This window comes from Mustelus asterias, chromosome 14 (assembly GCF_964213995.1).
Source record: "Mustelus asterias chromosome 14, sMusAst1.hap1.1, whole genome shotgun sequence".
Classification (NCBI taxonomy): domain Eukaryota; kingdom Metazoa; phylum Chordata; class Chondrichthyes; order Carcharhiniformes; family Triakidae; genus Mustelus; species Mustelus asterias.
Genome location: NC_135814.1, coordinates 63937779 through 63965697, shown reverse-complemented (window position 1 = coordinate 63965697; position 27919 = coordinate 63937779). Strand labels below are relative to the sequence as shown.

Here is a 27919-nt window from a genome sequence, read left to right as displayed (position 1 = left end):
ACTAAAATAACAACCCTGCTTTAGTCCAGATTAAAAGAAACATTTTAGCAATTAAGATCAATTATGCTGCTGGAGTAACAGGGATTCCATGTACAGACAAAATGGCACCGATACACAGAACTGCACAAGAAACATGACACATATATCATTTTTAAAGTCACACTGGCTTTGGAGTAAAATACGAATTGAAAATTGTCATAACTTGTCAAGTTTCCCTTTTGGATTTGGTTAGCTCAGCACTTCCCACCTGCCTGATCATAACACTTCCCAAACTATCCACCTGTCTCGTTTACTTTTACATGTTCCCTAAATTTGCCTCTGGCCAAGCATTTGGTCATCTATCCCATTATCCCCTTTTGTGGCTCAATGCCATTAAAACAAAATCTATAATACTTTTGTTGAGCATTTGGCTCCATTAAACGAGCTTACTGTTATTCTTCACTAGTCATACTTCCACTATTATTACAGCATTTACATGGACACTTTCATCTTCACCAACCTTGGCCAGAATGGTGATGTCATTAAAACATTGCCATGTGTAGGTCACTGGCCACCCGAGCCACATTATCAAACTGACTTAACCCCTCGTTTCTTGCCTTATCTTTGCCAACATCTCTACTGCAGCTTCCCAAAACATTGGGTCTTCATCCAACAGTGGAGAACCACTGTTATTAAGATCTTCACTCTCAATCCCTTCCCTAACACAAATAGACTGATACTAACTAGTAGGATCATGTGGGCTAGTGGCAGAAATCCCATATGATGGGCTTCTGAAAATTCTTGGTCGAGAATTTTCAGCTCCAAAGAAAAATATTAGATGAAATAAATGATGTCAAAGCGCCACCTGGTGGCTAAAACCCTGCAATCACATGCAAACTTGATCAAGTATTTTTAATGGGAAGGGGAAGATTCATTGCACTCAATGAGAAATTCCTATTGCAGCCACACCTAGAGGCAATATGAAAATATGGGAATGGAAAAGTCCATACGATATGTTCAAAGGGACATACTGATTTAAAATAAAAGCAAATTACTGCGGGTGCTGGAATCTGAAACAAAAACAGAAAATGCTGGAAAATCTCAGCAGGTCTGACAGAGCTCTGACAAAGAGTCATCCAGACTCGAAACATTGGCTTTATTCTCTCTCCACAGATGTTGTCAGACCTGTTGAGACTTTCCAGCATTTCCTGTTTTTGATACTGATCTCAAATACTAGTTAGTCTTCCATGCCATTGTACATGGGGACTTAAAATAAACATTATTATTCAGGTGACGTTAACGTAGATGGACTCTTTTTGGTGCCAAATGGTGGAGGGGAATGGGGAGGAAAAGGCCACCTGCCACACACACCCGGTGACTCCAACCACACACCGTGATTAACTCAATTCCCTCAGAGTATTTGGAGATGAGCAATAAATGCTGGCTTTCCAATGCTATAAGAGTTTTAACATCAAGTTACAGAATACTGATATTTCACAATGCATTTACACAATGCATCAGTATTCTGTAACTTGATTTTGTGTCTCTGGGCCCTGTTTGAGAGCAGATTTCCACTCCATCTGACGAAGGGGCAGCGCTCCGAAAGCTAATGGCATTTGCTACCAAATATACCTTTTGGACTTTAACCTGGTGTTGTTAAAACTCTTACTGTGTTTACCCCAGTCTAACGCCGGCATCTCCACATCATTTCCAATGCTACCCATGGATTTTTCCCCCCAAAAAAGGAACACATTCATAGAAAGGAAAGCCATCTTTTCCATAAGAGAAGATACCCAAATCCAGACAAGAAAAATAGCCAAAGGCACATTTTAAGTTTCATTTAATACCTGCATGCAGATGGAAAGGTATTCTGCAAGTACAGGATTATCACAGGCCATTACAATGGGAACATCCTATTAAAGATTGACTGAGCATGCAATACAAGATGTAAGATCGCAATGGGGACAACTCCTGTTGAAATATTCATAAAGAATGTTGACATGACAGGACATATAAATGTTAATATATTATTTCATCTCCCATGGCATTGTGCACAAGCAGTCACATTCAATTGCAATATTCAGGTTATGTAGTGTAGGAGGACTAGATGGTTAGCAAACAATAATGGGAAGAGGACAGGAAGGTATAAGGAAAGAAGAGAAGGAACAACACAATGCAGACAGTGAATGGGAAAAGAACGGAAAGCAATTGTACTGCCCCATGCCCCAATCTAGGAAAATAAATGTTTGGCTGGAAATGGCTAAGGAGAGAAAGGTTTAGATTTTGGGAAATTCTGGGCAGGTGTGAATAAGTTTGCCAAAGCAAGACCAGGACCAAAGACCTCAGGGAGAACAACTTATGCTGTGTGAAAAAGGTCAATAATATAACAAAAATAACAAAGCAGTACAGTGGTTAACACTGCTGCCTCTCAGTGCCAGGCACCTGGGTTTGATTCTGCCTTGGGTGACTGTGGAGTTTGCATAATCTCCCATGTCTGCATGGGTTTCCTTCGGGCGCTCCAGTTTCCTCCCAGTCCAAAGATGTACGGGTTAGGTGGATTGGCCATGCTAAATTGCCCCTTAGTGTTCCAAGATGTGCAGGTTAGGGGGAATTAGCCACAGTAAATGCGCAGAGTTACAGGCTCTTTCAGAGAGTCGATGCAGACTCAATGAGCTGAATGGCCTCCTTCTACACTGTATGGATTCTATGGCTCTAATGTAGGACTAATAAGAGATGGAAATAACAGAGATGCTACATGAATCCTTTGCCTCAGTTTTCACCAAGTGTAATGACAATGGGAATGGGGGGGGGGGGGGAGGAGAGTGGTAAAGAAAAGGATGAGGTGGCTCAATCAGGTAGGGTAACAATGTAGTACTTAAAGAAATTGGTGAAACTCAGCAGAAAGGGCACTAAATCATGATCACACGTCTACTAAAATGCTGAGAGACATAAGGGAGAAACCAGCAATGGTTGCCCACAATCTTTTAAACATCTTTAAATATGGAAGTTATGGGGAACAGGAGAGCTGCCAACTAATCTTTCCAGCACTACATTAGTGACTATACTTCTAAAAGCACATCATTGTCTGCAAGGCACTTGGGACCGCCTTAGGTCTTGAAAGGCACAATATAAATGCAAATCTTAATTTTTCTTTCTCTGGTCAGAAAGTGGAAAGGGATAAGCCAAACAACTAATGACTAGTTAAATTAACATCATTAGTGGATAAGCTTTTAAAGAGCATGGCACAGGGTAATCATCCAGTAAGACGTGGGTTAATTAAGCACAGCCAGTGTGCATTGGTAAAACAAAAGGTTATAAACACTGCTGTCCCCTAGGGATCAGGATAAAGGCCCGTTGCATAAAGAATATGGTCAAAATGCCAAAATAGAGAATAGTTAGCTATGAACAGGAATGTTACAATTAAGGAGAGCGAGTGGATTGGGCAAATAAAAGTGGTGTTGTTGGGAAAGGAGAGGTAGTACATTATTGGGGAAGAGTCCATACACTTTATCATAGAATCTCTACAGTGCGGAAGGAGGCCATTCAGCCCATCGAGCCTGCACTGACAACAATCCCACCCAGACCCTATCCCCTGCTTATTTACCCTGCTAATCCCCCTGACACTAAGGGGCAATTTAGCATAGCCAGTCAACCTAACCTACACAGCTTTGGAGTGTGGGAGGAAACCAGAGCACCCAGAGAAAACCCACGCAGACACAGGGAGAACGTCTGTGTAGAGTTTGCAGTCACCCAAGGCCGGAATTGAACCTAGGTCCCTGGCACTGTGAGGCAGCAGTGCTAACCACTGTGCCGTGTTGTCCAATGGTAATAATAATATTTTTAAAAATTAGTGGAGGAGCAGAGCATGAGGTTCGTATTTATAAAAGCTGTAAAAAGCAAATCCGATTCTAGGTCTTATAGAGTGCAAAGAGAAAGGTAATACAAAACCTGTGTAAATCAATAGTTTGGACGCAATTCAAGCATGGAATCTTATTTTAGGAAAGATGTCAAGGTTGCAAAGAAGATGCAGAAGAGGTTTACTAAGATGATACTCGAGACGAGAGACCAAGGAAAGCCAGGCTCTATTCATTATTGTACGAGATCAGACATATCTTCAAAATTGAGAACTTTTGATAAAAATTTGAAAACTATTTGTCATTGGTTGGCGAGTTGAGAGCTGACATGATCAATGTTTCATTAAATGAACGGAATGCGAGTTTAGGAGAATGTTTCTGTGCAGATATTTGTGGAACTTACAAAAATATTATGAAATTTGTCAAAGGAATGTGAAGAAATATTTGAAAAAACGGAAAAGGAATGAGAAATAGTGGAAAGGACCAACTGAAAGTATAATGGTTAAATGGCCTCCTCTGCTTTATGCAGCGGGCCTTTATCCGGATTCCTCTGATTTTACATACATCCTGGTGGGTTGCTATTTTGGAAACAGTCTCAGAAATCAGATTGTGCATTCCCAAACCTACAATTTCAGTATTTTGTTCGCAAACATGCAAGAGATAAATTGGCTCTTAATGACTACAAGATGCAGTTTATATTTTCATAGAAATCATAGAAACCCTACAGTACAGAAAGAGGCCATTCGGCCCATCGAGTCTGCACCGACCACAATCCCACCCAGGCCCTACCCCCATATCCCTACATATTTTACCCACTAATCCCTCTAACCTACGCATCTCAGGACACTAAGGGCAATTTTTAGCATGGCCAATCAACCTAACCCGCACATCTTTGGACTGTGGGAGGAAACCGGAGCACCCGGAGGAAACCCACGCAGACACGAGGAGAATGTGCAAACTCCACACAGACAGTGACCCAAGCCGGGAATCGAACCCAGGTCCCTGGAGCTGTGAAGCAGCAGTGCTAACCACTGTGCTACCGTGCCGCCCTGCAGCTTTTTTCTTTCTGCAGCTTGGCACAAATCTTTAAATTTGACACCATCTGGATACAGGTCAGGTCGAGAAATTCACTTAACTCTGCTCTCTGCTCGCAGGTACTGGTATAACATTTTCTCTAAGCATCAGCCTGTCACCTTATGGTTCTCAGATCACAGTGTCATATCAACACAGTTAATTTTAAAGTGGCTTACACTTTAATGCAAATATCAGAAGTTTTAAAATAAGCAGTAAAATTTAAAACCTTTGCCATACAATCACAATTTGATATCGGTGCTACATTGTTTTATATTCACTGTGAGCAGTCAAACCAATGCTCCAAATTCTAGGCTCTCAGTTGGATCACAAGTTGTAGCCTGTGGACTATGTTACAAATATTCATTCATTTTTGAGTATCTTAAACAGTTACAAATGAACTGTTTTAAGTTCCTAAAAAGTGAATTAAACACCAATTCTTGTGTGTATTAATTGTAATTCTGTCCCATTGGCTCCTTGGTGCAGAAGCATTATATGGAAGGAAATTACTTCAGCAGGGAGCGGGGAAATAGTCTGCTTCAATTAGTTTTAGTATCAATCCACTGACATGCAGCACACCCCACTGGTATGAAAATCTCAAACTCTCTAAATTACTTAACTAGGCCCTGCAGCATAACATAAGGATAAAGGTTTGGCTGCAGTCAGGACCTCATATACAATATTTTGCTCATCTTTCCTTACAAAACACTTTTTCTCCTCCACCACCTCACCCCCCCCCCCTCCCACCCCGCCCCCAATAGTTATGGATAATCCCGAGGGCCATAACTCTTGCACTGAACGCAGCAAAATGTAAATCAAGACTTCAGTCGCCCCCGAAAAACACTTTTTTTAATAAATGTTGATGATTCTTAAGTTCTATGGAATGCTTTTGGCATTCAATACACCATCAGGCATACCAAGAGTGGTAAATTATAGCAAGGTCAATGACCTACCTGTGTGGTTTATCCACATTTCAGAAGGCCCTTTTCAAACTAAGCTGCTATGACCTCACACTGTGACTAGTGGCTTCTCATTTCAAACATATTACCCTGCCCTCCCTCTTCAACAGCTGGCAAGGGAACCATCAAATGAAACAGGTTAATGGGACAGGCAAAATACAAACAGAATTGAGAAAATGCTTCATTGCATCCCTAGGAGGGCAGCAGGAGTATCAATGTAAGGGTTCATGTAGGGAGCTACGTAGATTGTCTTCTGAGTAATCCATGGTGTTATTGAAACATTAGTTAGTATTTCTGGAATCTGCAATCACTGCTGTGTAACCAAAATTAGTCAGACGTTAAGCTATGTGATTTCTTTCCATGCGTTGTAAGTGAACTGCAAGTGCACTTTAATATACCAGTGGGACAGACTTGAGTGACATTCAATTGCCTCAAATAGATGAGGAAAGCCCTCGGTCCATTTGTTTATCCATTCAGTAAAACAGCAGCATCTCTTTTTTTGCCTCTCCCACTACCATTGTGGAATGTAATTATTTAATTTCACATTCCTGTTCACAGCTCTAACCAAAGGTTCAGAGCTTATCTGAACTGGCCCATACCCATCATAACTGTGTCTCTTACTAGTCTGAAACCATTGTCCTGCTATTGAATGCAAAAAGCAATTAATTTTCCAAATCTAAATTTTCCATCTTGAACACCCTCAATGAACACCTTGCCTTCTTTTCAAGTTTCTGCACCCTTCTCATATCTCACTCCTCTGAATCTAGGAATCAGCCTAAAGAGCTATGCAAGGTCTTCCTGAACCTCATGTCATAAAATATCCCAAAAAGCTAAACCTTAAAAACACTATATATTGCAAATATGGTTTCATCCATCCAGATAAAAGTATCCAGTCCAAAGTTAATTTTACAGTTTTGCCTGAATACTTTTGGAGCTGGTTTTGAGAAGGACACTGGTATGGGTTCAATGGTCCACACGTTAAATTCAGAGGAAACTGCATCGCTGATGAGTTTCTCGAGCACTCGTTGCTAATACACAGTCTAGGTCTCACTGAAATACAGGAAGGAGTGTGATGACAACTGCTCTGTACACTTGGACTTTTGTTTACAAGAGACCTTCACAACACAAACACTTGTTGCCATAGCTTATGAAAGGCTGAGCCATTTATGAAAGAAATTTCCAAAAATAAACCACTCCAATGACAATTCTGTTTCTTCTGGGATAGTTCCATAGGTGTTGCCTGTCTTCCATAACTTTAGTGCGGCCATTTTCTCATTTATATTCAGACAATAATTTTAACTACTTTATGGCTTTGAAGAGCATAACTCCATCTTCTTCTCACCTCTCTCCTCTGAGTTCACTACCCTCCAAAATTCCCTAAATCTTTCCCAAATAAACTCCGCAATCCATATACATAGCCACCTCACCTGGTCTTACTAATGCATCATATCAATTAGATAAGGCCATCTCGGCTCACTTTCTTCATCACTCACTATCCAGATTCCTCTCAATTTCCCCACATACACCTCCCAGACCATTCCCGCAGGCCCCATAAAATTTAGATCATTGATTTTTTCCCCCCATACCTTCACCTTTGATGTCACAGTCCCCAATAATACCATTACTCTCTCCCTAGTCATTTTCTGATATTGTTTTCATCACTGCTCTCTCAAGTCCGTGGGATGCAGACTTGAAAGGGTATGTTGGACAAGTGCTTCAACCGTCCACTGCCAGACCTGGCTGGCCCATTTTAAACAAGACGTGGAGATGCCGGCGTTGGACTGGGGTAAACACAGTAAGAAATCTCACAACACCAGGTTAAAGTCCAACAGGTTTATTTGGTAGCACAAGCCACTAGCTTTCGGAGCGCTGTTCCTTCACCAGGTAAGTGGGAGTTCTGTTCACAAACAGGGCATATAAAGACACAAACTCAATTTACACAATAATGGTTGGAATGCAAGTCCTTACAGGTAATCAAGTCTTAAAGGTACAGACAATGTGAGTGGAGAGAGGTTAAAGAGATGTGTATTGTCTCCAGCCAGATTTTGCAAGCTCAGGCAAGTCATGGGGGGTTACAGATGGTGTGACATGAACCCACGATCCTGGTCACGATTCTGCTCAGCAACTCTGCGCAGTGACTGAGCAGAGACTGATAGCCAAGTTCCGCACACGAGGATGGCCTCAACTGGGATCATGGGTGCTTAACTCTCTCTCCACTCCCATTCTCTGTACCTACAAGACTTGATTACCTGTAAAGACTCGCATTCTAACCATTATTTTGTAAATTGAGCTTGTGTCTTTATATGCCCTGTTTGTGAACAGAACTCCCACTTACCTGATGAAGAAGCAGCGCTCCAAAAGTTAGTGGCTTGTGCTACCAAATAAACCTGTTGGGACTTTGACCTGGTGTTGTGAGACTTCTTACTATTTTAAACAGTTCAGTTCTGCTCATATGTTAACACTGTTCACTATTTCAGGATAATTCGTGAATGCAAAGAAATCCCCAGTATCTTTTCTCTACTGCAAAAGATCTTCTCTAAAACCTCTCCTGTCCCCATCAACAAGTGTGAGGAGCTCTTGGACTTGTGTGTCACGAAGATCATCTGATCAGCTACCTGTCACTCCCCTCCCTTCCACTAACCCAGTTGGACAAATATGACTAATTCAACACACTGCTGAGATCACCCAAAACTCTGCTAATCCTGCTTTAACTACAGTAAACCACATTTCAAGTTCCTGCACTAATGGAACTTCATTGACATCCAGTTATACGATCTCTTGATTTTAAAATTCTCATCCCAGTTTTCAAATCCATCCATAGACTCACCCCTCGATATTTATACTCTCCTGTCACCTTCAATCCTCTTAAGATAGTGTAAGTTCCTCTCATCCCACAATCAGAGGCATCTACTCGCCTCCAATTTGGAGCATCCCCAACTGTAACAACCAGCTGGCAACATCTTCAGTTCCCTAAACTCTGGAATATCCTTGCTGCCTCTCTAACTCGTTTACCTGCTTCAAGACACTCCTTAAAACCTAAATCTTTGACCAAGCTTTTGGTCACCTGACCAAATAACTCCTTATGTCACTCAGCGTCATATTTTTTATAATGCTCCTGTGAAATACCTTAGGACATTTTACTATGCTAAATTTGCTTTACAAATACAAGTTGTTGCTGTTTCTTCAAGAGTTACAACAATATGGAAAGATATCCAAATGCATAACTTAAGCATTCAAATATATAAATGATGCACTAGAGCATTTTGAAAACAATTTAGCAATGTTTTTCACAGTGCTCCCATTACCATGCATAGTATAACTTGTGTAACTGACATAGTACTGGAAATTTGCATCCAAATTTTTAATCTCATGCACTCAGAAGTAGTTAGTTCTTTGCATTTCCATATGGTCTGTCACTCACTCTCCACACTAGATTTGACATCATAAATTTGCAGACGGGAGATCTTAGTATTGACATCTTGAAATAAAATTGCTGGCCAGACTGAGTGGTGGAACATGACCACTTGACGCATTCAACTTTATTTTCAAATGTGGTAATATTTCCATGTCAGCATTTTATTTATGCAAGAGAGTGTTATCTTAATTTGTGACTGCTATTGGACAATGTTTTCTAAAACAGATTTTTGGAATATAAAGAATGAACGGTTCTATAAATGCACACAATTCTGTAAAATCCAGCTAAGTTAGAAAAGTTTCATACACAAACTTCATTACCTATCTGCAAATTCTGATACACAATATAATAATTGCCTTTAGAAAAATATCAATCTTTTAAAAACTTGTTTTACAAAACAATGAATACCAAAATTAATAACACTTAGGAATCTGCAAAGATAGGGCTCAATATTTAAAATTTGGAACTTTTTGGCATTAAAAGAAAATCAGATAAACCATCAGTAATTTTAGCAGTTTGAAGTAATATCGTCATTTCACATAGAAAAACAAATTCTAGGAAAGCACAACATTTTTAACTACACATGGTCATAGACTTTCCTAAATGTACAAAGAAAATTTATTTTCCTTGATAATGTAGATTAAAATTACAGTTGGAGACATCAGGGACATATTTCAGTTTGGAGAAATAAAGAACATGATCAGGAAAGTATACCCCCCACCCTAAGACATTTTCACGTTAGATAAATGCATGCACCAAATAATTAAAAAGGCAATAATTTGACATTTTAACACTTGTTACCAACTTTATGTGGCAACCCACCCTTGTAATCACACTTCCTGTAAACTCAAGCATGATATCAAATTTTAAAGTGCAAACTATTTACAGATTACCTGGTCTAAATAAATGCACACCCACGTCCCAATAACAGTGGTTATACAACTAACCAACCGTATTAGTGGTAGAGTTTTTTTTGTTGTTAATTACTAGAGTAGTCTGCGCAATTGCACATTAAGTGTTTATCTGCAATTGTAAGTCTTCAAAACAAAAATCCATACTCCTCAAGCTTCTTCAATAGGAGCACTACCAACCAAACATGTACTCCATGGCTTTGGAAACGAGGCTGTCATCTTTTCTAGGGGTCTGCCTGTCTGAAACCACCTAAACAAAGAAAAGGAAGGTATTATTAAATTTAGCTCAAAGCACACATCACAAAATGATTAACATCCAGTTTTCCCACACGTACCTGATAGTCACTGCTAGAAGCTTTGAATGCTGCAGCCAGAGGCCTCATTGTAGTTGTTCTTGGCGTACTTGGCGACTGTATAGGTGTACCCACTGTGTTGATGGGAGGAGTAAAGGCGGAAAAGAGTGTTCCATAACCTCTATCAGCTGTCTCCATAACACTCTGCATAACAAAGAAAACTAAGTATTTGTCACCATCTTCCATCCTCATTTCTGTCTGTATCTTCAGAATTCAACCACTAAAATGTAGGCAAGAGACATTTTTCCACCCTACTGTCTGAATACCATGAGGTGGTTAGGAAATTTGACTAGTTTCCTGCTGGCAAGGAATGGGCTAGGAATACATGCATTAAAATATTTGTCCTGTCAAAAATCTCTAAAACATTCAAAAGCTTCAAGAGGTGGATTTTGATTTTTCCTTCTTTACCCCTTCTTCACCTGAACAATTTTACTTAAATGGTGAACAATAGTGACAACAAGGAAACTAGGAAGCTCCCAAACTCAGGTAACATGAAGCACTCTAAGCTACTGATTACTTTAATTATTTTATGAGAACAACTTCAACGGTAATCAGCACCCTGCCTTGGACGAATGCATAGTCAAGAATATAATTTTTTGTATAATTCCCAAATGTTTTCTGAGTTCCATTTTAGTTGGCAACAAGACATTTCATAATCCAACGACAACATCTGTATTTATATAGGGCTTGTACTATAAATCCTCCCAAAACACTTCACAGGAGAGCTATCAAGCAAAATTTGACATCAAGACTGGCCAAAGATATGCATTCAATGCAACAGCAACATTCTCTCCCCTCCCCCCCACCCCCCCCCCCCCCCCCAAGTTTCTTCATCTTGGGTTTCATCAATAAACTGTCTGACAACAAGCGTGACTTCAGCTTAAATTTTCAGAGTTGAAATCAGGACCACCAACATCACTAACCCACCTTGTCGATACATGGCTTCACTCCAACCATGATAGCTTCTCCAAAAATCTTGCCATCTTTACTCAAAGCTTTCCTGGCCTGTAGTTTAGACTGATATTGAATATGCATCCAATTTCCATTGTTTGACATCTGTATGGTGTTCCAGCAAAGAGAAAAAAAAATCAAGTTTAAATATAAAATTACTTTTAAAAATGGAACAAGAGCTATAAAGTTCTTTCCGTTTTTTTTTTACAGCTTAACTGTAGATTACCTCAGACTGGCAAAAATCCAATAAGTCGGAAGCATACTTGGCAAATTTAAAAATCTTATGAACCAAAACATGTGAAAGTAACACTGTCAAATTGTACACTGAACAGGATAACTGTTCCATTATATACATAGGACAAGGGAAACACCAACAGGGTTCATTTATCATATTTTATATTTTAATAAAAATTGGGCTCCAGTTTCAGAAAGTCTTACATTTTCAATACTTGAAGCACCTGAGCTGCATTACTGTGCTAAAGGTACAATGGTTTTGTCTAGACTGAATGTAATCAAATGCTTTGATTCTCTTGCTTCTATCATGGAATCAAAACATATAATCTTTAATTTCCGGATCACAGCATTATAACTGTTTAATATAATGGGGGAAGACTATTTTGGTGAATGTGGTACTTGGAGAGGGAGCAAAGGGGAAGCACAGTATGAACAGAAAGGAATCATGTTCGTCTGTACAGTGCACCTTAGCAATGAAGCTAAAGCTCTGATCCAGAAAATATTCAACTGAGGGAGTGCATTGGGTGAATGTTTTATTTTTGATGGGAGGAAAAGACGATGGGAAGGCACAGGAGGGTGAAGGGCACTTTGTAATAACGCAAAAAGACAACCACAGTGGAAAGAAAGCACAAACAGTTGATTTATTTCCAGACATCTACAAAAATGCAGAATTTGACAGCCTCACAAAGGAAATAAAAAGGCCTTTTTCCACAAGTATGGAACATAAAATTACTCAGCAACAGAAAGATTAAACATTTTAGTATTTTACAACTAATTTATAATGACTACAATATAATTAAATTATATATATTTTGGCTTCAGTCAGTGAGAGAATCAGCTTCAGCATTTAATTTAATTAAGAACTCAAGGTAATTATTTTTTTTTGCTGACATCAGCAGCTCTTTGGCTTTCTGTTGTCATCGTCACAGGAAAAAACACATTGTTTGCCAATGTGGGGCACTGAGCAGTACATTTAGCTTTCACAGCAAAGCTCTTTAAAGTGACTCTGGAAAATGCACAAACATTTGCTGAATTTTTCAACGGTTAAAATGTCAATAGCTTCAGCCTGGGTCATGTGAATAAAACAGTGTAGCAGTCCATTGCAATTAAGCTCACGTTATGTTCAGTTCATTGAATATGGGCATCAATTTATTAACTGAATCCACAAGAAATGTTTTCCAAATATGAAGCCAGTTTCTATTTAGGAATAATGCCAAAGATACATCCACACGTTAAATTGCTCACGTGTGTGCATCTGTGTGTGTAGGGGGTGGGAGAGGCGAGAGGCTGCATGGAGTCTTGTCATCAGGGAATATGGAGAGTTTGGCTGCCAATTACCTCAGTTCATAAAATAACACTTTTACCAAGTGCTTTAAAACACAGATCGAATCCATAGAATCACTACAGTGCAGAAGGAGGCCAATTGCCCTAATGAGTATGCACCAACTCTCTGAAAGAGCATCCTACCCAGGTCCACTCCCAACAACCCCCCTCCCCCATATCTATAACCACGCACATTTATCATGGCCAATCCACCTTACTTACACATCTTTGGACTGTGGGAGGAATCCAGAGCAGCCAGAAAAAACCCACACAGACACAAGGAGAACGCGCAAACTCCACAAAGACAGTCACCCAAGGCCAGAATCGAACCTGGGTCCCTGGTGCTGTGAGACAGCAGTGCTAACCACTGTGTAGCCCTGTTTCCATATATTATAATGTTGATCTATAATACGCAAACTTCAGTAATTATATACTGAATGCCACTATACTTGATTATTGTGGTTTTGCGTTTGCTGGCAGCAGGAATCAGGTGTTAAAATGGGGTGACATTGGAAAACAGTTTGGAAGCATTAGACCAATTAAACTAATATTTTTTAAATGAAAGGAAAGTGAAATCATTTTCTATTACGTTGGTTGATGGATATATATTTGATTACACAAATAAATTTGGCAGAAGCTTGAACCATAACTTCACTTCAGAAAATCAGTACTATTGCATCCAGTTTGCTGATTGTATCCAAGGTGAAAACTCTATTCCACTGTGTTTCAGAATCAAGAGCTCCTAGAGTTCATAGAAAAGCTCATTCATTTTACACTAAAGAAGAAATTTGCCAATAACATTTAAGCAATAAATACACGTTTCTAAACAGCAATAAACGTACAGCTATTGGAAAGCTTAAATCGGTTTGCAGAACCTTACCACATGCTTTAAAATGTTTCCATATTGTGCAAACTGCAGGAGGATGTACGAAGCAGATGCTGGTGGAAACCTGCAATGAGATTTTACTTGGCTTAATTAGTCTTATTCCCAATGTCAGTAGCCCAATCCATTACGCAAACCAGCCACCATCCATTGACTACGTCTACACTTCCCACTGCCTCGAAAAAGCAGTGAGTATTATCAAGGACTCCATGCACCCTGGACATACTCTCTTCCACCTTCTGCCATTTGGAAAAAGCTGCAAAGATCTGAGAACACATACTAATCGACTCAAGAACAGCTTCTTCTCTGCTGCCATCAAACTTTTGAACGGTCTTGCCATATATTAAGCTGACCTTTCTCTACACCCTATCTGCGATTTCAATGCTTTATTCGGCACACTCTCCTTTCCTCCTTCCCTATGTATGCTATGAACGGTATCTTCTGTCTATATAGCGCAAGAATCAATACTTCTCACTGTATCCCAATACATGTGACAATAATAAATCAAAATTATCAGACTGGAAGTTAAAGTCACAAATTCAGGTACTAACAATGACAAAGTACTTGTAGGAGCAGGAAACAACTTCTAGCCACTAGAATGTGTCTTTTTTTTTTAAAAAAAACAGATTTTCTTTCAGTCATATATACTACACCCGGCAAGGTTTCCCACACCACATCAAGCAAACTGCTCAGTCTCCACCTGACACCTCTCAACAGCCACGCAGCAAAGATTGGATGGTCGTTCGTGAAAGAAAGATTATGTAGCCTACTACCATCATAGCACCACACATGCTATGCCGATCTCTGGTTGCATTGACTTAATGACATTTCTGAAAGGACCAGATATTTCTTGCTTACCAATCTGCTATTTAAAAATGAATTTATTCATTGTAAAGCGCATACCTATAGCCCAGATTAAATTTTCAAATTCCGAGTTAGAACATTGCTGAATTATAACTCTCAAATTTAAATGGATAAGTCCTTGGTGAAAAATAAGGGTCAGAATGATTCTCTCAAAACAATATAGTCAAAAAGCTGCAACTTAAGACACAGATAAAAGCCTAATTTTGTTAGAGTAACTTAGATATCAAAAAATCTTTGACTTCTTTCACCAGAGTAAACCAGAGGACTGAAAATGCCTGATGAAGTCAATGCAATTGGGTTTGATCAGTAACCTAGGCTTCCTACCTTCTTAACTTCCCAGTTCAAAATATTTCCACCATGGAAGCCATGAGACTATTAAGATTTAAGGAGTCAATGTAACCTGGCATATACTAGGTAACATTAACTGACAAAAAAAAACTTCATGTGAAAAAGCAAGTCGCCATAAACAGCTCGTCAGCAAAACTGAAACCCAGGGGAGAAAAAGTGTTAGCATGGATGCAAAAACAAGCTAAGGGGTAGAGTTGTTTTGAATGGATGTTTTTAGACTGGAGAGATATACAGTGTGACAATAACGTGTTATTAATATATTTTATGTTTAGGGGGACTTTAAGATTAAGTTCTTTTTCTGAAAGAAAGTTGGTTTGTCTGGAAGAAAAGCAGCAGATGCTGACAAAGCTGCATAATTAATTTTAGCTAAGAATGTGTTACTGAGTTACTGCACTTCTTAAGTTCTCCTGGGATTTCAGATTAGGTTGACCAAATCATGTGGTATTAGGTTAATGGGAGGAGCTAGGCTTGAAGAAGAAAAAGTTTTTTTTTAATATAAAGTACAGTAGCTGGAGAGAGCTATTTAAAGGTAAAGGCCTGCAATGAGCTCTCTCTCTCTCCAAAATCTCTCTGGAAATGCCAAAACGGTCAACAAAGGTTAAAACAAGTATGTCTGGACTTGCTATTTTTAAAGTGAGGATTAAGTCAAGAAGAAAAATGTTGCTTAATTGGAACCAAATAGTGACAAGTTAGAAGAGATTTTTTTTTCATGTTTAAAGATTGTTCAACAGTTAAGAGATAATCTGTTTCATTTTGTTAGGGATGAATAAGGCCTGTTTTAATAAAAAAGTCCTAGTTTGTCAGTGGAATCACTCCGGAGGTGAAGCATCCTTTCCTCACATTTATGCCAAAATAGAAAAATTGTTGATGTCTAATCTGGCTTCAGAATATACCTTGGGGTTCTGATCTGGCACCCTAATAACAATGGTTACGCAAGGATCAATACCAGGATCACTATTGTTTATGATTACACATTAATGATTTCAAGATATAGGGCACAATTTCAAAAGTTGCAGATGATATGGCATTCGGAAGAAATAGACTGCAAGACAACATTAACAAGCAGATGGAATGAGTAAGCAGATGGAATGAGTAAACACATGGCACATGAAAGCATGAAGTGATCGGTAGGAAGAATGAGGAAAGTTAATAAAGCTAAATGACACAATTTTAAAGGTTACACAAGAATGGAGACACTGAGGGGGAAGCATGTTGCCCACAAATATTTGAAGCTGACAGGAAAGGTTAACAAAACAGTTAATAAAGCCTCCATGACCCTGACTTGTCTAAACTCAGAGGTTTATAAAGTCAGGATGCTATGCTAAACCTATATAAAACATAATACTTCATAGAATCCCTACAGTGCAAGAGGCCACCATTTGGCCCACTGAGTCTGCACCAACCACAATCCCACTCCATAACACTTCGTATTTACCCTGCTAGTCCTTCTGACACTAAGAGGCAATTTACCACGGCCAATCCATCTAACCCACACATCTTTGGAGTGTTGGGAAGGAATTAGTGTTGGAGATTGAACACCACACTTTAGGAAAAAAATGAGATGATAATTTAGCAACTGTGGAGGTCTGGATGCTTTGAGATAGAACTGGATGACTACATACATGTGAATACAATTGCTGTACTTGTGGATGATGTGGTCAACGAACAGCATGTAAATGAGAAGTAAGAGGGGACCACACACCCCAGAGGTAACAGTGCTGGAACAGGAAGAGACGCCATTGCAAGCAATACTCTAGCTGAGGTTAGACAGATGAGAACAATGCCACTGAGCTAGGCGAGTTATGCTGTAAATGGCAAGGAGGGATAGTTTATTTGTATCACACCAAGGACAGTGAGGAGGGATAGTTTATTTTAAATGACGCTCGTTATTTTTGACAAAACGGAGGGATTCAAACTTGGAGCTCCACGAAGAGGAGCACAGATTTGAAAGCTCACAACGCATTCACGGATTTGAGTAAGTGAACTTGCTGATGGGCTGGTAATTTTCAAAGACAGTGGGGTAAAGGACTGTTTTTTTTTAAAAGGAGAGGGTGGTGATGGAAGATTTAATGGGATGGGGTACAAAATCTGAAGAGAAAGAACCATTATTTTGCTGGGCCAAATGACAACGCTTCTAGCTTGTGGTATTCTTGAACAGAAATATGCTGCACAATTTTAAATGTCATTGCAAGCAATGTAATCTTAGAAAACATAGCTGGAAAAGACATAGTGCTACACAAATTGGCATTCCTTGCGAACTAGATTAATTGCTGCCAATACTATGTAAACATTGCAATTCATCGAATATATGTTGAGAGACCAAAAAATAATATTTAAATATACTGGCTAGAAACCCCGAATTGATTTTAAACCAAAAACATCAAAGATGGTCAATCTCTGTACAGTTTACATTCCAAAACACCTGAAACAGAGATAACCTATCTGCAAAGATGCATCAGGGAGAATTGGTTTGAAGTTGTGTGCCTTTTCCTGTCCCATTAGCAAAGCATCCAGACCATCACCTGGGTACTCAACTGGGTAGATTCAAACCATTAGACAAAAATCACATGGACAATGGGACGCTGGATGAAAGAGGAATTCCCAACCATGATCTAATCACGTTACAACTGGAATAATTGACCATGACCATATTTGGATCACTGAACAATTTGGAGGGAGGTCATATGACAAAGCAGCTACCCTGTTGAAGCAATTTTTTTCTGCAGACCATAAACAACTGAAATGCTAAAGTATGTACCCCTCTCTCTTTATTCAACTTGCAAGTTTTGAACCCTCTGCTGATTTTGACTACCCTGATTCCACATAGACATTTTACAAAGAAATCAACCCCACAGCTATCTTCAGAACAGATAAATCATTTGTCTACATCTTTAAACTACCTTGACACTGACCCAGAAGGACCACGAGTTCAGCCTGAAGCAAACTAAGCTACCAATCTTCAAGAACCATAACCTTTTAGCTTTACTGGATTTTAAACCACTTGATCAATCCTCCCAATCTGTGATCTATTGCGCGTGCCGCATGCAAGTCAGAGTTTTTTTTTCTTCGACAAGGTTAAGTATAACAAAATCTATTGTTTTTTTCTTTTCCAAAGAAGAAAGCCTGTGTGCCTTTTATAGTAACACCATGAAAACAGTTAAACACTCACTGATTTGGAAAGCATAACCTTTATATCCTTTTCAAAAGAGGGCCTATTATGGTCAAATCAGAAGCGGGAAAAGAGGGAATCCATCCGACTCCTCCTCACTCAGTTGTAACATATACATTAAGCTTTTTATATGTGCATAGAGAAGCAGTCTACAATTCTAGGAGAGAATACAAATCTTACAAACCCAAAAACAGTAATCCAAGTGTCATCTAAATGATCATCTGATGTCAGAGATTCTCCTTGCGTGTAGAAAGGATCTGCTTGTGCAGGAGAAAGAGTGGCCTTTCTGTGTTGGCCAATAGTGGTAGGACTATACACACAAGGACCTAAGGTAGAAAGGGAATGTTTACTATTAAATGCTACAGAAGTAATTTTATCATGCTCTTGTTTGAAACATGAATTGTTAAATACACAAATTTAAAATGAATGCATTTCTCCTTTATTCAGCAATTAAGGAAATTAAGCTTTATGGAATTAACTATCACACCTGTCATCTTAAAGCACAAGGACCACTGGAAAATTTTGAAGTAAAGAATTTTGGACTTAAGCTGTGTGAAGGAAACCAGTTATCCTCAGCAAAATTTCAAGTCCTACATTCTTGCACATCAAGTGTTACTCCATTCAGAAATGACTTTAAGACACCTACCTTACCGTTATGACGGGAGATGTTGCAAATTAACATTAGGTTCTAAAGTATAACTTTGTAAACATAATCATTAGATTTGTCATTTTAACATTTTACAACCAGCAATCAACACACATGCAATCTAGAGTACATTTAATGAGGAGATACCACGTCACGAGTAGCAATGATATGAAACATCAGGTTGCAAGTCACCTGGGGAATTTGCTATAATGTAGCCAATGTTAACATTGGATCTGTTATAATGTAACCAATAGTAATATGGTGCGAGGGTCAGCTGGCCAGGTAGACAATGTAACAATAGCAAAATGATGTGGTGGTCAGCTGACCCAGTATAAATAAGCAGTAGTTGGGAATTGTGGGGGTGCTTGTATGGCCCAGGGTGTAGCCTCAAGTGTTGGAGTAATGAAGTTTATGTATTAAACCTTTTTCTTTGATTTACTTTCTGAAGTTCTTTTTATTGCTTGCAACTGAAGTATTCCTTCTGCTGGATGAACATTTATAACCTCAAACATCTACTGGCATTAACAGTGGTATCTATTTCCAACACCACATTCACACAGCAGCCTTTCACAAGTCTCCTGGTCCCACAAGTGTTGCCCTCATCCAGGAGAGTTGCTTGGATTAACTTTTGAGTTCCCCAAAGAAATTGAGAGGTCTTAGATTTGCCAAAGCCCTTTTCAACTGACGGCGTTTTGGGAAGAGACTCATGACTTAACGGTCAGTTAGCAGAGGAGGAGTCTCAGACTGGATGTTCATTTTGCACCCAGCAGAAAAAGGCCATCCATTATTAAGGAATATGGCAGCAGAGCATTGAAGGGTTAAACTGTTGCAAGGATCTTCTTAGGAGCCAAAGGTTTGCAGTCTTCATTAAATTTATGTTATTCATCAAGAAATGCAAATGCCTCAGTGAAGAACTACACTTGACAGTAAACATACCTGATCCAGGTGTTAATAAGTTATTTCCAGAAAGAGGAGTTTGAACTTTTGAAACATTTACCTGCAATTTTAAAAAAGTCCAATGAGAAATTATCTGAAGTAATCTTGTATTTAATTCATAGGCAATCATGATTCACATTTCTGGCAATTTTTAATGTAGAACTACACAGTGCAGTGGCAGGGAAAAAAAGACAAGAAAGTGGAGTAATTCCTTGCAACATCCAGGTACGTCATAACATTTGGAAAATCACACTACCAGAGATTTAGAAGTAAGGTGCACATGCACCCAGCCACATTCAATATATGACAAAGAATTTCAGCAAAGGAAGAAACTACTTTTAAGAGTAGATTTGTAACCTTAAAGTCATAATAAATGCACAGCAAAAGGGCACTCAAAAGTACTGATGAAAGCAGAACAACAGGCAGCACGGTGTCACGGTGGTTACCACTGCTGCCTCACGGCGTCGAGGACCCAGGTTAAATTCCAGCCTCAGGTCACTGTGGAGTTTGCACATTCTCCCCTTGTCTATGTGGGTTTCCTCCAGGTGCTCCGGTTTCCTCCCATAGTCCAAAGATGTGCGGGTTAGGTTGACTGGCCATGCTAAATTGACCCTAGTGTCAGGGGGATTAGCTAGGGTAAATGAGAGTTACAGAATAGGGTCTGGGTGGGATTGTGTTCAGTACAGACTTGATGGGCCAAATGCCGTCCTTCTGTACTATAGGCATTCTATGATAACTGAAAAGTACACGCCTTTCAGACATTGCAACATTAGCAATTGCAGAATTGTTGCAATATCTTTCTAATTGTAGCCAAAAAAATTATTTGCAGTGGCTTTCATTCTCAACCCCTCACCATTACCTGACAAATTACACTTTCTGGCCGATGACTCTATACTTAACTTCATCAGAAACTCTGCTGCTCGTACTTTGAATCGCACCCAATCCCATTCATCCATGACTTTTGTGCTCATTAACCTATACTGGTTCCCAGTTAAGCAATGCCATTTTTAAATTCTCATCCTGGTTTTCAAGTCCCTGCATATTTCTTCCAGCCCCATAATCCTCCAAGATATCGTCATTCATCTAATACTGGTCGACTTAAGCATCTTCAGTTCTAATCCTCCCCTAATAGTGATCATACCTTTAGCAGCTTGGGCCTGCCAGTCGTTCCACTTCGCTTTCTTCCTTTAAGAGGCTCCTTTAAACCCTACCTCTTTGACCAAGCTTTTCTGAAATGTTCCCTTAATAAACTAAATTGCAGTGCACGGCCAGTTTTTCCAGTGTGCAGTCCCTGTAAACTTTACGCAGCCACATCAACAAGCAAGACCTGTGCAGCATCTTCCAGGCTGCTAGAGTTTAATGGGAACATTAGTCATCTGTCCTTAAGTGGCTCGCTGTCGAATTTCACTTTACAGGATTCCTGTGAAATACCCCACTCTCTAAACACCCTGGAAGATACAGTCACATTCAACACAAGGGAGTGCAGAAATACTTTGCCCAGAAAAACCACCCTTGCATTTGTATCTAGCCTCTTACCAGCTGTCGTGAACTTAAGGGTGAAAGTCCAGCTCTTGAGCTTCCCAAATCATCATATAAACTACGAACTGGTGGTGCGCCACACTTATCCTTTGGAGTGGGTACAACTGGTTGGGGAGGAGTGCCTCCTGAATGAGAGAAAAAACGTGAGACGATGTTTTTCATTTACCAGAACTCTTTGTTATTGCAGATTTAATAATTTAATATAAAGATTGAGCAACTTAAGAATAAAGCCAACTGGAAAATAAAACTCAACAGATCTGACTTGAAATTATATTACCATATCCGACACCACTTCCCAAAACCTGTAGCTTCATCAGGTTTCAAAACCCCGAAGGTTTAATGGAATATTTATATTATTTCAAAACCTGGATCCAATCATTACTACTTAGACATTCTCACTGTTAATGCCAGATTGAAAATTTTGTGGATCACAGCTTAGTGCCTAAGCAACATCTTATACAACCCTATGATAGCATGCAATTTGAAATACTGCTTTTGTTCAACAGAGCAACTTACAATAATAATTGAATATCATAAGTTTATTCTTTTCTTTTTAATTCATTCATGGGACATGGGCGCCGCTGGCTGGCCAGCATTTATTGCCCATCCCTAGTTGGGCGAGAGCAGTTGAGAGTCAACCACATTGCTGTCTCTGGAGTCACATGTAAACCAGGCAAGGACGGCAGATTTCCTTCCCTAATGGATGTCAGTGAACCACAAGGATTTTCCGGACAATCAACAATGGTTTCAAGGTCATCAGTAGATTCATAATTCCAGATATATTTTATTGAATTCAAATTCCATCATCTGCCGTGACGGGTTTCGAACCTGGGTCCCCAGAGCATTAGCTGAGTTTCTGGATTAATAGTCTAGCGATAATAGCACTGGGCCATCGCTGCCCTGCCAGCAAATTATTTTTTTATTTTCTTATTATTTTGCACATTAGTTAACTAAATACCTGTTAAACATGAACCTACCCACCACGTGGTATGTATTAGATAAAAACTAAAAATAAACCTTCCAAATACGAGCGAAAAGCTAAGACTCAAATGTCAGCATCAATCCACTTACCTCCAAAGGGAGATCGCACATCTGTTATTCCTGCCAAAGTGCCACAAAAATTCCTTGGTTGAGGAGTTACAGGGGCTGGTAAATCTCCCATTAGGAAGCCAGGTAAAAATTGAGCACCAGCACCTGGCTTAGGAGATGTTGGAGATCCCAATGCCATTGGTTCAGATCCTATAATTTAAAAAATCACTCAAAGTCATAGAATCATAGAAACCCTACAGTACAGAAAGAGGCCATTCGGCCCATCGAGTCTGCACCGACCACAATCCCACCCAGGCCCTACCCCCATATCCCCACATATTTACCCACTAATCCCTCTAACGTACACATCTCGGGACACTAAGGGCAATTTTTAGCACGGCCAATCAACCTAACCCACACATCTTTGGACTGTGGGAGGAAACCGGGGCACCCGGAGGAAACCCACGCAGACACGAGGAGAATGTGCAAACTCCACACAGACAGTGACCCAAGCTGGGAATCGAAGCCAGGTCCCTGGAGCTGTGAAGCAGCAGTGCTAACCACTGTGCTACCGTGCGTGCATTTGTGTATATATATTTTATACAACTTAATTATGCATATCTTAAAAGACAGAAACTTTTCTGGAGAGAGGGGGGAAGTTCAGACCTCAATGCAGGGAGGGCTCAGATCTCGGTACCGCCAGCCTGCTTTCGATTCAAATTCAGTGCGAGGGGCTGAACAGGAAGTGCTGGGTCCAGTAATCCACTCCCAGAAGTGCTTCCTCTTATTAGGGAAACCCACCCCGAGAAGTGCTTCCTCTTATTAGCTGTAGACTTCCTTCAGGAAAAACTGACCTTTGCTTCAAACTCAAATATATCACACGGCAACATTTATTTTCCTGCACTGAAGTCTGAGTTTAACTATTTCTGAGCTGGTTTTAGTCCCAGTCACTGTTGTTTGGCCTCTGGGTGTAAATGCCGGGCACATGGTGGTGGGTTCACACAGGAACCAATCTCTACAAACAGGACTCTTTCAGCTCCAGCCGCCTGCTGCTGTCACGCTGCCAGCGTATTAAATATTACAGGATTGCACCGTCCAGAGTCACAGCAGCTCCCAATTCACATTCAACAACCCGCTCCCATGCTGATTCGGAGAAATCCCGACTCAGAGACCTGGAGCCGCGAGGCCCGAGCGCCAACGCTCACAGCGCGCGGCACATTTAAACCCGCTGCCCCAGGGTGACGGTTAGTGAAGGTGAATCCACTCACCGGGCCCCGCTCCCTCCGCCTGACTGAGCCCGAGAAACAGTCAACCCGGCGGCCGCGATGGCGCCGCTCGCATCCCAGTGCGAGGCTGCGCGCCGGAGCCGCCACCCGCAACACCCCCCCCCCCCCACACACACACACACACACACACAAACTAACCCCCCCCCCCCCCACACACACAAACTAAACCCCCCCCCAACATACACAAACTACAACCCTCCCCCCACACACACAAACTACAACCCTCCCCCCACACACACAAACTCACCCCCCACACACACACAAACACAAACTAACCCCCCCACACACACACAAACACAAACTAACCCCCCCCCAACATACACAAACTACAACCCTCCCCCCACACACACACACAAACTACAACCCTCCCCCCACACACACACACAAACTACAACCCTCCCCCCACACACACACACAAACTCACCCCCCACACACACACAAACTCACCCCCCACACACACACAAACTCACCCCCCACACACACACAAACTCACCCCCCACACACACACAAACTCACCCCCCACACACACACAAACTCACCCCCCACACACACACAAACTCACCCCCCACACACACACAAACTCACCCCCCACACACACACAAACTCACCCCCCACACACACACAAACTCACCCCCCACACACACACAAACTCACCCCCCACACACACACAAACTCACCCCCCACACACACACAAACTCACCCCCCACACACACACAAACTCACCCCCCACACACACACAAACTCACCCCCCACACACACACAAACTCACCCCCCACACACACACAAACTCACCCCCCACACACACACAAACTCACCCCCCACACACACACAAACTCACCCCCCACACACACACAAACTCACCCCCCACACACACACAAACTCACCCCCCACACACACACAAACTCACCCCCCACACACACACAAACTCACCCCCCACACACACACAAACTCACCCCCCACACACACACAAACTCACCCCCCACACACACACACAAACTCACCCCCCACACACACACACACAAACTCACCCCCCACACACACACACACAAACTCACCCCCCACACACACACACACAAACTCACCCCCCACACACACACAAACTCACCCCCCACACACACACAAACTCACCCCCCACACACACACAAACTCACCCTCCACACACACACAAACTCACCCCCCACACACACACAAACTCACCCCCCACACACACACAAACTCACCCCCCACACACATACAAACTCTACCCCCCCATCCTCACACCCCCCCCATCCTCACACTCCCCCCCCATCCTCACCCTACCCCCCATCCTCACCCTACCCCCCCATCCTCACACTACCCCCCCCAATCCTCACCCTACCCCACCCATCCTCACCCTACCCACCCCATCCTCACCCTACCCACCCCATCCTCACCCTACCCACCCCATCCTCACCCTACCCCCCCCATCCTCACCCTACCCCCCCCATCCTCACCCTACCCCCCCCATCCTCACCGTACCCCCCCCATCCTCACCCCCCCATCCTCACCCCAACCCACCCCCCCCATCCTCACCCCCCCCCATCCTCACCCCCCCATCCTCACCCTACCCCCCCCATCCTCACCCTACCCCCCCATCCTCACCCTACCCCCCCCATCCTCACCCTACCCCCCCCCATCCTCACCCTACCCCCCCCCATCCTCACCCTACCCCCCCCCATCCTCACCCTACCCCCCCCCATCCTCACCCTACCCCCCCCCATCCTCACCCTACCCCCCCCCATCCTCACCCTACCCCCCCCCCATCCTCACCCTACCCCCCCCCATCCTCACCCTACCCCCCCCATCCTCACCCTACCCCCCCCCCATCCTCACCCTACCCCCCCCCATCCTCACCCTACCCCCCCCCATCCTCACCCTACCCCCCCCCCATCCTCACCCTACCCCCCCCCCATCCTCACCCTACCCCCCCCCCATCCTCACCCTACCCCCCCCCATCCTCACCCTACCCCCCCCATCCTCACCCTATACCCCCCCCATCCTCACCCTATACCCCCCCCATCCTCACCCTATACCCCCCCCATCCTCACCCTACCCCACACCTATCCTCACCCACACCTATCCTCACCCCCATCCTCACCCTACCCTACCCCCTCCACACACCTCACAAACCACCACGTAGGGGCGGCACGGTAGCACAGTGGTTAGCACTGCTGCTTCACAGTTCCAGGGACCTGGGTTCAATTCCAGGCTTGGGTCACTGTGTGGAGTTTGCACATTCTTACTGCGTCTGCGTGGGTTTCCTCCGGGTGCTCCGGTTTCCTCCCACAGTCCAAAGATATGCGGGTTAGGTTGATTGGCCAAGCTTAATTGCCCCTTCATGTCCTGGGATGTGTAGGTTAGAGGGATTAGCGGGTAAATATGTAGGGAAACAGGAATAGGGCCTGGGTGGGATTGTTGTCGGTGTAGACTCGATGGGCCGAATGGCCTCTTTCTGCACTGTAGGGTTTCTACCCAAATGACCAACTCCGCCCACCATACACACCCGACTGTAAACCACTACCCAACCCTCCCACCCCCAAACCAAACACTACCTTCAACCCCACCCATACCTCTCAACCCCCCACCAACACCCAACTCCCCACAACCCAAACACACCCACCACAACTCTAAACCCTCCAAATCCCCACATCCCCAACAGGCCCTCACATCCAAAAGACCCGCAACCCCACGTAACACTCCCGAACCCATATCCCCAAACACCTTCAATCTCCTCCCAAATACCCCCAAAAGTTTATTTATTAATGTCACAAGTAGGCTTACATTAACACCGCAATGAAGTTACTGTGAAAATCCCCCTAGTCGCCACACTCCGACGCCTGTTTGGGTACACCGAGAGAGAATTTAACATGGCCAATGCACTTAACCAGCACATCATTCAGAGGGAACTGGAGCACCTGCAGGAAACCCACACAGACACGGGGAGAACGTGCAAACTCCACACAGACAGTGACCCAAGGACAAGAATCGAACCCGGGTCCCTGGCACTGTGAGGCAACAACGTTATCATAGAATCCCTAGTGTAGGTGGTCATTCAGCACATCAAGTCTGCAACCACCAAACCCACCCAGGTCCTATCCCCATAACCCCACATATTTACCCTGCTAATCCCCCTAACACTAAAGGTCAATTTAGCATGGCCAGTGAACCTAACCCACACATCTTTGGACTGTGGGTGGAAACTGGAGCACCCAGAGGAAACCCATGCAGACACAGGGAGAATGTGTAAACTCCACACAGACAGCGCCAGTGCTAACCACTGTGCCATCCCCCTCCACACCCAACCAACCCCACACCTCCCAAACATTATCAAGCCCCCCAAAAACACAAACCTAACCAGCCCTCCCAAACACACCCTGACCTTTCCCCAAACATGTCCCCCCCCCCCCCATTCCAAACAGACCCCAACACCCTTCCCCAAAACACATACCCCCCACTCACCCCCATTACCCCACCAAAAGCCACTCTCCAGAGAACCATCTTCGTTCCCGCCCGCCCGGGCAGAGTGGAATGGAACCTTACCTTGGAATTCCATGACAATGGGTTCGAGAATGTGGGCGACACATGGACCTGGAGCAGCTCCGTCCGCCCCACGCCGCCGGCTCCACAGCAGCAAGTCCGCCCTCCCTTTCCCAGTCACAATTCCTGTAGCAGCGAGTCTTTCTTCACCCACCTCCAGGAGCAACAACTCCCCCCCCCTTCCCTCCCCACCCCTGGCACCGGCAACTGCACTTTCAAAAATGGCGGAAAATCTCCGAGAGCGGAGCTGCACGATGGGAAGAGCGTCACTCACTTCACTCGGATGTATTTCCTTGCAAGGGGCTGGGCTTGAGGAGACTGTCAGTGTGTCTGCTTCACTGACCTTGTAACAAGACCGCCTCCTCAACCACCCATTGTCTCCAGCCTTGGCTCACTGGGAAATATGCTTTTTTTTTGTGGCTAATGTTTAAAGAGCAAAATCTAACTACCGTTAAACAGCAACTGTCAACGTATCGGAAATATATGTGGCAGTACTTATAATCGAGTGGCAAAATTGAAAGGGGTTTAAATGCTGTTCAAATGATTTAGATTATGTGCTGAAGTGTTAAACCTTGGTGGGCCTTGTTGCCGTCGGAGGTCCCTCTACGGAGGGA

The 27919-nt window shown here is 42.6% G+C and overlaps 1 protein-coding gene across 3 annotated transcripts; it reads right to left on the bottom strand.

The window, feature by feature from the left end:
• Positions 1-9371: 9371 nt before the first annotated feature.
• Positions 9372-27522, bottom strand: nup35 (nucleoporin 35). Of its 3 annotated transcripts, none has more exons than XM_078228527.1 (9): positions 27309-27522; positions 22507-22674; positions 21433-21560; positions 19897-19957; positions 18499-18640; positions 13931-14000; positions 11470-11598; positions 10525-10686; positions 9372-10439 (listed from the first exon to the last, which is right to left on the bottom strand). In XM_078228527.1, the coding sequence occupies exons 1-9, from the start codon at positions 27319-27321 to the stop codon at positions 10362-10364; spliced, it is 951 nt and encodes a 316-aa protein (XP_078084653.1). In that variant the 5' UTR covers positions 27322-27522; the 3' UTR covers positions 9372-10361. The 3 variants fall into 3 exon arrangements, with proteins under 3 accessions (XP_078084653.1, XP_078084654.1, XP_078084655.1); XM_078228528.1 differs by lacking the exon at positions 27309-27522 and adding an exon at positions 23733-23880; XM_078228529.1 differs by lacking the exon at positions 27309-27522 and adding an exon at positions 23131-23252.
• Between the last annotated feature and the right edge of the window lie 397 nt (positions 27523-27919).